Here is a 12,416-nt window from a genome sequence, read left to right as displayed (position 1 = left end):
TTAAAAAACCACCTGGAACCGCGCATCACCAAAAATCATTTTTTTTCGAATTCGTTGTTATAGTCATGTTTCTATGACCTTCCTACAGAGGTTATAGGGGTACGATTTTCGATTCTTGAAAAAATGTCAAAATCGAACCACTGTACAGCATGTTCAAGCTGAAGGTTCTTTATTATTTAAGTGGTTTAGTGCAAATATATTCAATATGTGTACATACCAGTGCGATGCCTAGCCATCGGTTGCTTGTGTTTTGCATAATAACAGCAATGTTGTTAGCTTCCATTCGCTTAAGCAGCATTTCCATGAATCTGGACTCTTGATTGTACGCTCTAATAGTTGCAACACCTTGTATCGTCTCCGAAAAATGCGTTAAAATTGGTGAGCTTGTAATACTTTCCAAGCGCTGCAACTCTCTATCGATTGCATCACAAAACAATGAACAAAAAAAAGCAGCTTTAAAGTAAAAGAACTTGAAACATCAAAAGATGTAAAATTGGCGATGTAAAGTATTTGTTCCTACATGAAAATCAATCAATTGTTAATTCAAGCTGTTTTAAAAGCACTTGCTAACAAAAGTAATATAAAACCTTTTTCCTCTTCAGTAAATTTCCACCAATACGTTGTTTTTTTTTGTATTAATTTAAAAAATCAAGCATATATATGTACCAGAATCAATTGGTTTTAATTTCGCAATCTCAAGTACATACTTGGAAAAATTAATTGAATTTGTAAAATGCAAAGTAAACGATTATTATTATTTTCTTCTAAATTGATTGATGGTGCATTCAACGAAGAAATTGAGGTCAATGATGGAATTTAAATTAGAAAAAAAAAATTGTTTGTGAAATGGCTCCATTGTGATCAAGAGACTCGCCAAGAGATGAAAGTGATCAAAAAGAGATTACCTCGATGAGTAACGGTAGAATTTTTGTACAACATAATAGGCACCGCAAATGGGTAACGTCAATAAAATAAACCATGGCGTAACGACAGCATTCAATAAAATCGAGCACAGACACAACAGCACAAATTGTAATAGTCGTTGACTTGTTGCGGCGATTTTCTGTCAAAAAATGCATGCGAAAAAAAAATGGGGAGAGAAGAACACAAAACCGGGACATAAGTCAATAAAGTGGAAAAAAGTGGCGGTCTTACACTGCGGCATTTCGTAATAAATTTACTTTATCAATAACAGCCATGTCTGAACTGAAACGATTCATCATCCGGCCAAATGGCATTGTTTGAAAAAAATATATTGATTTTTTTACAATTGACTGCAATAATTGTTCGTGAAGTGAACGTCGTGCTTTTGCACCAGCATATTGTGCGAAGGGCACTGAGATCATCGAAAAACCTACGCATATTGCCGATAACAAACCGTAAACGCCAAAATAATATGAAATCTGTGAAAATAAAAGAGAAACATAAAATGAGAAGATGAAAAAAATGAATGAACACATATATACTGAAACAAGTTAATTTATAGATTTCGATAGAAAAGCCAGTTACAATCAAAATATTAGTTCAATCGAATAGCCCTCCAAACCAATGCCATGATTGGACAGTGTCTGTATATATGAAGCGTGTTGGTTGGCAAACAAGTACATAAAATCGATTTCCGGAATGAGGGAAATTAAACAAACACAATTTGTCACGGTGCTCGAACAGAAAAGAGGAAGAGTAGCGACAAAAAGGATGGAGAGAGACGGGAGGGAAATATAGATGGAGACAGTGAAATAACGCAATTGTTCGCACGCCGCGATCACAACAGAAAAATCTATACATATATTGTAAAATGTTTGAGTTTGTATGTGTATACGTACATCAGTGAAGCGATTTGTCTGCTCAACATCGGTCCAATCCCTTAGCCAAATATCTAGATAAATTTTCGTTGCTTGCCATCCCATTGCGCTTGCACAAAAAACACCAATCGTCCATAAACCGCAAGACTTTAAATACAATAAATAAATTTTCGCTGGAATTTTGCCATATTTTCTCTCTTCATCGTATATTAACCGATTGGATATTTCCTGATTATTTTCCTCATTGTTGTAATCTGTAATGTACAAAAACAATAAATTTATCCACCGAAAATCCATTGTTTGTAATAAAATGTGCTGAATGTGTTTCTTTCTCTCTCTCTCCGTGCATCTCTTCCATGGCATCTCCTAGTTTACGGCCTGAATGACCATAAATGTATAATATCATTCGATTGTTGGCGAGTTGTTTGTCGCATTCAAAATTCGGTTCACACAATGAAACCCAAAATGCATAGCATATTTGCGTAACACCGGCTTTAAGAGATGGACCCGTTGGGCATCACCTTCAACCATGAGAACCATCGAAATGAAAAAAAAATACAAAACACTTTCAGCCCTAAACAATGTATAAATAATTTTTTTTTGCTCTTGGTGAAATCTGTTTAGTTTGAATTTCATTGCACGAATATTTTATACGCTTTGTATAAATGCCGTCCGAAAAGAAAAAAAATCGGACCCCATTTACATAAATCCCAATGTGACTGCTGTGTATGTGTGAATTCACTGGATATTTGCATATGCCTTGTGCGGATGTATGTTGAATGTGGGGCGCGCGATTTTAACATAAGCTCTTTCGATAGGACATTAAAACAAGTGCTGAATATATACTTTCTCTTTTTCTATCCACACACCGCGCCCACGTACACTTATCAACCAAAAGCTTAAAATAACAGTTTTTTTTTAAACCGAACACACATTAAATGAGAGAGAAAGTAAAAACTTACAAGAGGGATAACAATGCGATCATCGTACGCGTTTACACATTGACGATGGCACCGGAAGAAGCGCACTCAAATCTCTCTTCCTTTTTATTCGCCATTTTAAATTCCTCGTTAATTATTCATAAATTTACCTGAACATATTTCATCGTCTTCCGTTTCTTCGCTGTGCTTAGATATAGTTGACATAATCCGTTTAACAGGTCTGCTATTATCCATGGTCATTGTTGGACTTCTGTAATTGTCTCCCACAAAAAAAAAATGAAACCAAATTGAGAAAAAAAAATGGCAGCGATATAGAACATTTTTTTTGTTTTCCTGTGCTTGATTTTGCTATAGGTATCTTATGCGTTGTGCATTTTGCTAAAAACGATTGCATTTTTAATGAAACTTAAATTTGAGAAACTGTGCTAAATAAACCACACAAAGCTCAAACAGTGAGCACTCCGGTTGAAAAAATGTGGATTTTCTCGAAAGGTAGTGAAAAAAAAAAAACCTGTTTTTGATCTGATTTTTAATGAAATATAAAAAGTGCTGACACTCACTTTCATTTTGTCATCGTTTGTAATATTTTGCAGATAGTGCAAGCGTCAATAAAATTTTGCATTTAAATATTATGAATGGAAAATAGAATTCATTTCCTTCATCTTCAGCACACAGAAAATGCTTACCGTATGGAATTTGCTGCACTTAATGGTTTTGCAAGAGATGAATTTTTCCGGCTAAGATTATTTTTCCGTTTGAATGACATGCGACTCAAAAATTGTCGAAAATCAAAATTACGCATCGCCTCGATGGTTGATGGCCTGATGAAAAAAAGGATCCAAAAAATAGTCAATTCAATAGATGGCAGAGCAAAGTGATGCGCCATTATGAAGCATATGTCAAGAGATTTATAATTGGTGGTGCATGTAAAAAAAAGCCAGTGAATTTGTTTGAAGACACTTGTTTTTGTTTGAAAAATGGTTCTGTGGCACGAGACATAAAAATCGATTGCATTCGTCATACCGATGGTTGTTGATGGGATGTTGCATCGTTGATGGAGATGAAATATTTCGTGTTACTGGCATGCGATCCATTCTGTGTTCGCGTACGTTTAACGAATTGGTACGCAATGGTGATTTTTTACGCGACGAAATTCGCGCAAAGAGTGATTGATTCGGATGCCGTCTGGATGGTCGTCGTCGAATTTCAATCTCATCGATATTACATTCGTCCAATGGAAAGGGAATATCGTATGTTAAATGCCTGGATCCATATAAACTTGGCTTTCGTTTGCTTCCAGTCGGTTGAGTCTATGAGGGAATGGGGTGGAAGAGTGGATGAAGTTCATATTTTATAAATGAAAATCGATTTCCAAATAGAATGAAACTTAAAATGGATTCGTTTCGCACCTCGTTTTCATCGTTGGTTGTATGTCGTTGTAATCCGATTTTTGAGATATTCTTAAAAAGTTTCCATCGTTCACGCGCTGTCCTTGTGCTATTGGCCAAACAACAACAAAAAAAAAACATTCTCATGAATTAATTCAAAATGCTGGCAAAGAGCAACTCTCAACAACACTGCACTGAATTCAGATTTGTGTTATGATTTCATCCCATCCCGAATAATAATACGAAAATATAAACCATCATAACAAAATCGAAAATGGTATACCAAACGTTTTCATCTTTTGCATTTTCCTTGGCTATTATCGTGTTCCACTCTTGAATCAGTTCGTAATCCTTGCTTTCAATGACTCGATAAGTTCCTTTTGCTCGTATACTGTTATTTTCCATCGAAATAATCTGGATTTTACGGCAGTGTGGTTGATTGTGAGTATGTATGACAGTTTGGACGATGTTGAATGTATGTAAATCGTCATCGTTAGCAATGTTATTGTTATCATTGTTGTTGTTGTTTCCCAGATATTATTCAAAATGTGATGAATCCAAGTCAATTGCATTTCATTTTTTTTTTTTTTTTTCAAAAAAAAAAAATAAGCCGCGATGTATATAAAAAGGCGAATTGAAAAGAAAGAGATTAGAAATTGGAGAAATCGAGAAAAAAAGTAAAGAAATCAACATTCTGTTCAATAACTGTCTCCATCTCTCTCGATCTCAATATGCTTGGGTCTTTGTACGTGTGTGTGTGTGTTAGCATATTTAAAAAAGAGAGACAGACAGGGCAAAACACATTCAGGCTTGTGAGAAATCGTTTACTAATAAAATATTTACATAATCGCTGTGGTGAACTAGATTCGTTTTTTGTGTGACAAGGATAACGGTGCGTTGATGCTTTAAAAGCATATTCTTTATACTGTTATCGAATATCCATGATGATAATTCATTATCCAATGATGAGAGCGGATCATCCTTTAATGCCCATGTTTTTTATTTTGCAAGTAAGTTACAACAAAGATGAGAGGCAAAAAAAATGTATTTTTTTCCGTTGAAATTGTGTTCCGATATTATCATCGTCAGACAGGCGGAAAGTCAATCGTATAAAAAAGAGATGCAAAAAAAAAGAAGAAAAGCTCCAATTATTCGAATGTGTTGGTTGTGGATTTTGATGTGCACATCTTTTACCATAATGACAACATTTGACGATGAATACAGTGCACGAGCGATGGCAATGCGGCTCTTTTGTCCGCCTGATAAATTTATGCTATTTGTGCCGATTTCGGTCAAATCTCCTTCCGGCAAACAACGAAGATCTTCCTTTAAGGCACATGACATCAGAACCTTTTCGTAACGACGTGGCCGATACGTTTCACCAAATAAAATGTTCTCTCGTATCGTTGTTTTCATCAGCCATGGCGTTTGACCGACATAAGCAATTGTCGCATATCTGTTTTTGTGTGAAATAAAATGATATTAATAAAATAGTAGAATTTTTTTTGCTTATCATTTTGAGTTAGGAGAAAAAATACCATTCAATGAATATATTAATGATAAATTTATTAGGTTAAATGTCATAACTCCGAATCGCTTTACCACCATCGTTATTCATCGAATGTAGATATATATATTCATAGCTGAATTCAATCAGACAGTTTACAATTCCAATAGTAGATTACTTACTTATTCCAAATCAGCTCTCCAGATACTAAACGCATTTCCTTCAATATTGCCGCCAGCAATGAAGTTTTGCCACTTCCACTCTTTCCAACAATCACAGTCAATTTTCCTACATTTTGTGCACAATGTCGACAGAAGACGGAATAAGATAAATAAGAAAAGACAGAGTGAGATAGTGAATCAAGGACCAAGAATCAAAGCAAATATATAGAGTGATTAAATTTTACGCTCCAAGTCTTCAATACACTCTTGTCTTCAAGTTCAATTGCATTGCAATTTTGACTAATGATGTTTCCACATCTAGGGCTACTTTTAATTGCGTTTTCAAAATTACATGAACATTTCGATTTCATTTGGAGATGATGAAATTGTGAATTATATTGCAATTGTCATGCTGTGAGAATAAGCCCGAAGCTCTCGATAACTTTTGATAAATCGTTATGAGAAGTTTAATAGTCTATGTATATTGTATATGTATACATTGTAAATTCAGAGAAATTGTTATTGAGCCATTGTGGATTCGATTCAAATTTTGCGATTCAATTATATTGCTAAGTTTTCCATGTTTGATTAAATCGAAAGATTCTAGATTGATTTATTGTATTTTCTCTATCTTTTTTTATGTTCTCTCTATCTATCGTGTATGTGTCTATGCTTTGTGAGTACAAAATATGGCATAAAATGAAGTGAAATTACCTCTTGGTATCTCAAGTCGATCGATGCGCAATGGTGATTTAAGTTGTTCAATGCTGCTGTTGCTGTCCCGTTGTTGTTCCTCTTGTTGTGGCCGTTGCCATGAAAACACTGCATTTCGTATGCTGATTACCAATTCATTTGGTATTTGCATTTGAATTTCGGAAATTGTCAATGATTTTTGACGTGAACGATTTCGATCGATTTTCATGCTCTCACTGATTTTATTGTTTTTCTTCAATTTTATGCTGGCATTAAATGTACGATGTACACCATTTCGTTGCATTGATTTTATCGCCTGTTGCTCATCACAACATTGATTTTCATAAATATCTTGTAAATAGAAGTCATTATTGCTGAATGGAAATTCATTGTTTGGCATGACACTCGAGGTGGTTGCAATGTTTGTCGAATTTAAATGCATTTTATTCGAATGGGATTTCTTCGATGATAACAAAAGCGCTTCATTTGTTTGCAAACCTTGGATGTTATCATCATTGTTTGAATCATCATTCGATTGTCCATCAATGGTTTGGCCTTCATTTTCATCGATTTCGAACACATCAAGCGATGCATCACTTCGACTCATCACATGCGCCATATTCCGTATACCTTCAAATTCCTTTTGCACTTCGGCCTCATGATGCAAAAATCGTTCAATTCGACGTGTACTTACAATGGCCGATATTATCATCGGAATTGTTATCGGGAATATAAAAAGCGGCACTGTCAATTGATTGAATAGTGCAAGAGCAGCAAAAACTCGTCCCGTTGTAAATTTGTCGGTCATGTCATTATGTTCAATCGATAAGAAGACAGCAAATGTCACAAATGTTATGATTATTGACGACAGATGGGTTAGAAATGCTGGAATTAGAATGCAACTTTGTATTGTGCTTGATTGACACCAGAAAAAGGGAGAAAATTGTATGTCACTCACTCATTAATGTCCAATAAATTGAGTCCTTGTCCAAGCATTTCAATTCATTTTCTCGACTTTTTTCAATTTTCTCCGTGAATACCGTTTCCCATGCATTTAGCTTGATAATTTTAATGCCCATCAACAATTCACTGATTCGACCCAAACGCTCGTCGGTATTTGACTAAACGTCGAAATTATAACGAATTTTAAATGCTTTTTGCTTCATTTCTTAATTTAAGTAATGAATTAATGGCATCGGATCATTTTCTTATCACCAATTCTGCCATTGTCATGCATTCATAATCAATTTCATTGAATGTGGTCCAAGTGTGCAACAAATATTGAAATTAATCGCAATAGTTTGTTTTAATAATTGACGGAGTATACTTTGTTCAACTTTTGTTTGTTCATTCAAAATAGTTGCCCAAAAACGTGACTCATTTTATAAACTAGAATTGCCATTTTCACGACAAAAAAAGTACACATAATAATCTCTGGAAAACTCTGTTCAGCTCAATGAGCGTTGAGAGATAACGAATAAATGTGTGATGTGTGCACATGCTTGAACTGTTTTCACATGAACTCAATTACAAAAGCATCACATTCCACCGAGAGAAAAAAACCGACGAAAAATCGGGTTAAAAGTGCAAGAGCACAAAATATTGACAGTAAAAATGAAAAATCCAAAGAATGCGGGAGAAAAAATACATATACTACATGAAATGGAACCTAAATGAAAGAAAAATTGAGAGCGAGAGAGAGAGAGGAAGACACAGATAAGCTCCAAACTCATGTCATGAAATATATCGCATTATATGAGTCAAAAACATTATGATAATGATAAAAAATAATGAGATAAGTCACTTTGACATAGTGAACATTGAAATCTGTACATTTTCATCTCCTTTTCTCACTCCCTCTCCCTCTCTAGCCTTTATTGAGTAGCATCATTCCTCTCTAGACATCGCTTTTTTGGCAATGTTGATGAATTTTCACTGCCAAACTAATGCAATGTACGAATTAATGTTAAGTAAAATATGCCATTAGAATGCATCTACATGAGAGCACTACCTCGTACTCTCCAAAATAACTTACCGCCGTTAGTTTTGCATTGTTCGACATCTTTTTGCCAATGAAAAACTGTAATGGAATCATTGTCACAATGCATACAGTTGAACCGATTATGGCGCTGATCCCAAGCATCTGATACAATAGATACATACAGAAAGCAATCTGTGCAATAATAATTAAATGAAATTAATATTGGTCCATTATAATTTCAGTGACGCAGGAGAGTGTTTTGTGTGTGCGTTTTTATTGTTGTTTGGTTGCCTAGAATCGAAGTGATTGAATTTTGGGGTTGAAAATTCATTTGCACTTTTTCTAACTACTCTTATCTACTCAGGTGCAATGAAATCCATAAAGCTCAGCTCTTTTTTATGTGAAGACGATGACCACGATACACAATGAAAATCTACAATGAACGAAAATACCACTTAAACTAATGGTCACTTTGAATTTTTGCTTTTTCAACCGCATAGTCAATGTGCAATCAAAGGAGTCTGAACTTTGTGCATGTGTGTGTGTCATCTGATCAAAGAGAATAATATCCAAGTGAATACACGAAAGAAACAAATCTCGGCTAAACTCAATGGAGGCAACACGCACCAATATACTCACCCACGCTCACTATCTCACACGAATGACATTCATGGTATCAATATCAATTGAATACACGAGAAAAAAAGAGAGAGAAAAACAAACCTTCAATGGGATCGCCCAAAAATAATGGGCGATATAAAAAAATGACATTACATTAATTGCGTCTTCAGACATTAAGTTTGTTATTGTTCCCGTATCAATGATCGTTGTTTGTTCGTGCAACCGTTGTTGAGCCGATTTGTTGTCGATGTCCATTGAATCGGTTTTTGTTTTGTCGTCCATTGCTCGTGTTGCTGCTTCAGTGTCTGTTGTGTTGTTGTCGTTGTCATGGCCGTTGTCCGGCGTTGTTGTTTCATTGTTTGGTACATCTGTAGAAATGGAAGCATTGCTATTTTCTCTGTCATTTGAACAGTGTTGGTTTGCAATGCTTTCATTACAATCAAATGAATTTGGTGCGGTAAAACAACTCGAACTAATCAACAATGTTTTGCGATAGACCAAACTCTGTAAACTAGTGCGTATCCGTATTCCAATCATGTTCACAATGTGCGTTGATGCTTGTGAAAAAGTGCCCTGTGCCAATGTTGCCAATAACACCAATAAAGCCATTATCCAACCATTTTCCATCAATTCCGACCAAGTTGGATAGTAAATTTCCGTATTTTCATTTATCAATTGCGCAGCTGACATCCAATATCCCAACGGTGACCACGACGACGACGATGACAGTGCTGAAGCTGATAATGGCACATCGTAATTACTGTTTGACCTGGTTTTTATCGCATCGTTCACCGCTTGGGCTGCTGCCATTGCCGTCGTACTCATCATATCAGAATGCGTAATTGATGCCATAGCATCCGTACCATTGATTGCATTAGATAATTTTATATTTTTCAATGGTGACGATGCGCTTGTAGCTGCCATCGTCGACGACGATGCTTCGTTCAAATTTTGTTGAATATATTCAACAATTTGGGAAATTGAAATTGGACCAATCAACGCGCAACAATCGCCCAACAATTTTAATATCCCACCGTAGATGAACATTTTCCAATATGTTCTCATGTAGCACAGCCAGAGAGATGGGGTCTTCGACTGAAAAAAAAAAAAAGAAATACACATAGAATTTGCAATCATATAATAAATGTCAAGTGATAAAAAATATACTAGTTGTTACGATGAATGCGCACCACGGAGAACATTACACTTCACATGTAATATATGGAAATGAATGCACCGAATGACATTTATAGAAAAAGAGCGGGCGAGAGTTATGAATTAAATGCAAACAATTATATTAATGGATTCACGTCAATTATTCATGCGTTCTTGCTTCGTACTACAGTTTTTCGGTCATCTTTTTTGCGTACGTTGTTTTGTTGGAATGTTCTATCCATCACATGTTCCATAAACAAAATTACTTTGGGCCATTTATTTGAGTCTTTTCAACATTTATTTCACCATTAACATCAACCAGTCAAATAACATTGCATACCTTACTGTGTTTTTTTTCCACTGATATTCAAATATGAAATTGAAGTTATTGCTCGAGAGCGTGGGAAAATATTTGCAGGTGTATGTAAAAACATATTTCATTCACACAAAAACACTCATATGATTCAAAACCATTAAGCTATCGCCGATTACATCAAATAATTGTGGACGCTTGGTTCTACTCATTGGTATGCAATCAATTTTACTAACAATTTATCGTTCAATACTGTTCGAAATCGAAAATATGAACAAAACCGGTTGGTGAGTCAAGGAATCATATAATTTATTTATTTGGAATTTTTCATTAGTTTGATTCACTTATGAACGCTTATGAACTAATTTTACATTAAATTTAAGTCATTTTCGTTTGATTTTGTTAAAATTATTCACTAAATTTACATGCAATTCAATACATGTTTAAGCATCAAGTCATTTATTTGGCATTTTTCATTGCAAGTGTTTCTTTGTGTGTATTAATAACAATATGACCACTTATTATCAAACATAACAAAATTTCGAGATCAATTTCTTCATCGTTGCAAGAACGATACATCGTTTTAATCTTATTCAAATTTTCTCCGTTTTTCCCAAAGCCAGAAATGACACGAACTATTTTATTTCGTTTATTTTTCCGATTAAGTGCATCCAATCGATTTTGTTCTTTGTTTGACACAAAATATTTCAACTTCAACCCCAAAAAAGACGCAGATTTCGATTCATGCGTCTTTTTTGGGGTTGAAGTTGGAACATTTTGAGAATTCGATGCATCACACTCATCCAATGCCAATCCAACTGCTTCGTATATTTGTTGCAATGGAAGTTCAATTTTATCTTCATTTGTTGGTTCATTTCATTTCATCCGAACTGATTTAATGGAAACCGAATTTTAAAATCGCTCCGAACACTTTTGCATTTAATGAACACATTTTATCCGAACTGATTTAATCGCGCCGAACACTTTCGTATTTAATGAACACACGAAATCCTAACTGATTTAATGGAAACCGAATTTAAAAATCCGTAAATCCAAAAATTGAATGTGAATTCCTGCAAAAAAAAAATATGTTACAATGTGTATAAACTTAACCACACTTTGGCACAAAACACGTGCATGCAAACAATGTGTATTGAATTCATTTACGTTGAACGCGTTCATTTACAATACACATAAAGCATTGAGAGCGCTGTGTGTATGAAGAGTTAAACTACTGTACAATTCACACAGATAGTTTATCTCTTCTCACTTACAGCGCTCTCAATGCTTTATGTGTATTGTAAATGAACGCGTTCAACGTAAATGAATTCAATACACATAAAGCATTGAGAGCGCTGTGAGTGAGAAGAGAGGAAATATACATTCATTTGTTGTTTTCTTCTTCCACACTTCAATAAACACTCGAAAAAACATCTTTTTTTAAAATAATTTTCTCTCTATTTTTCCAATTTTTTATTTGAAAATAAAATAAAAGAGAACCCGACGAAGCTATTCATCCACATTTAAAAAAAAAAAAATGTAGAAAAATATCATTCCGTTTTCGAGTTTTATGCTAACACACAAAACCCAACTTATTTTTATATATAGAGATAGAATAGATAGAGATAGAAGAGAAGAAGAAGATTTCTATATATTTACTATTATTATTATTATTAATCCCTGTATTTTTGCTGCGGCCCTAGCGGGGTAAACCTTTAATATTAATTAAAATACATGAGTAAAAATGAAAATCCACGACCTATAAAATCCACGACCTATAAAATTCACGACTCGGAAAAATTCACGACTCGGAAAAATTCACGACCTATAAAATTCACGACCTATTGCAAAAAA

At 34.6% G+C, this 12,416-nt stretch overlaps 1 protein-coding gene across 1 annotated transcript; it reads right to left on the bottom strand.

Annotated features, from left to right (window-relative positions):
• LOC116348971 (ATP-binding cassette sub-family C member Sur-like) lies at window positions 1-11,647 on the bottom strand. Its single transcript, XM_031780218.1, has 19 exons — window positions 10,285-11,647; window positions 9,535-10,189; window positions 9,197-9,504; window positions 8,528-8,665; window positions 7,451-7,613; window positions 6,514-7,377; window positions 5,821-5,926; window positions 5,326-5,587; window positions 4,975-5,112; window positions 4,415-4,545; window positions 4,153-4,240; window positions 3,767-4,053; window positions 3,430-3,564; window positions 2,893-2,993; window positions 1,824-2,056; window positions 1,182-1,403; window positions 906-1,063; window positions 218-413; window positions 1-12 (listed from the first exon to the last, which is right to left on the bottom strand). The coding sequence occupies exons 1-19, from the start codon at window positions 10,294-10,296 to the stop codon at window positions 1-3; spliced, it is 4,209 nt and encodes a 1,402-aa protein (XP_031636078.1). The 5' UTR covers window positions 10,297-11,647.
• Between the last annotated feature and the right edge of the window lie 769 nt (window positions 11,648-12,416).

Source organism: Contarinia nasturtii, unplaced genomic scaffold, assembly GCF_009176525.2.
Source record: "Contarinia nasturtii isolate CC-2019 unplaced genomic scaffold, AAFC_CNas_1.1 Cnas_scaffold_2728, whole genome shotgun sequence".
Taxonomy (NCBI): domain Eukaryota; kingdom Metazoa; phylum Arthropoda; class Insecta; order Diptera; family Cecidomyiidae; genus Contarinia; species Contarinia nasturtii.
This window is presented reverse-complemented; position numbering and strand designations above follow the sequence as displayed.

Bases quoted from the DNA above. Each gene is read 5' to 3' on its own strand.
- LOC116348971 (XM_031780218.1), bottom strand. The intron at 1,404-1,823 runs GTACGTATACAC...TTATTTTCACAG, and splicing joins AGACAAATCGCTTCACTGAT to ATTTCATATTATTTTGGCGT. The intron at 1,064-1,181 runs GTAAATTTATTA...ATTTTTTGACAG, and splicing joins ACATGGCTGTTATTGATAAA to AAAATCGCCGCAACAAGTCA.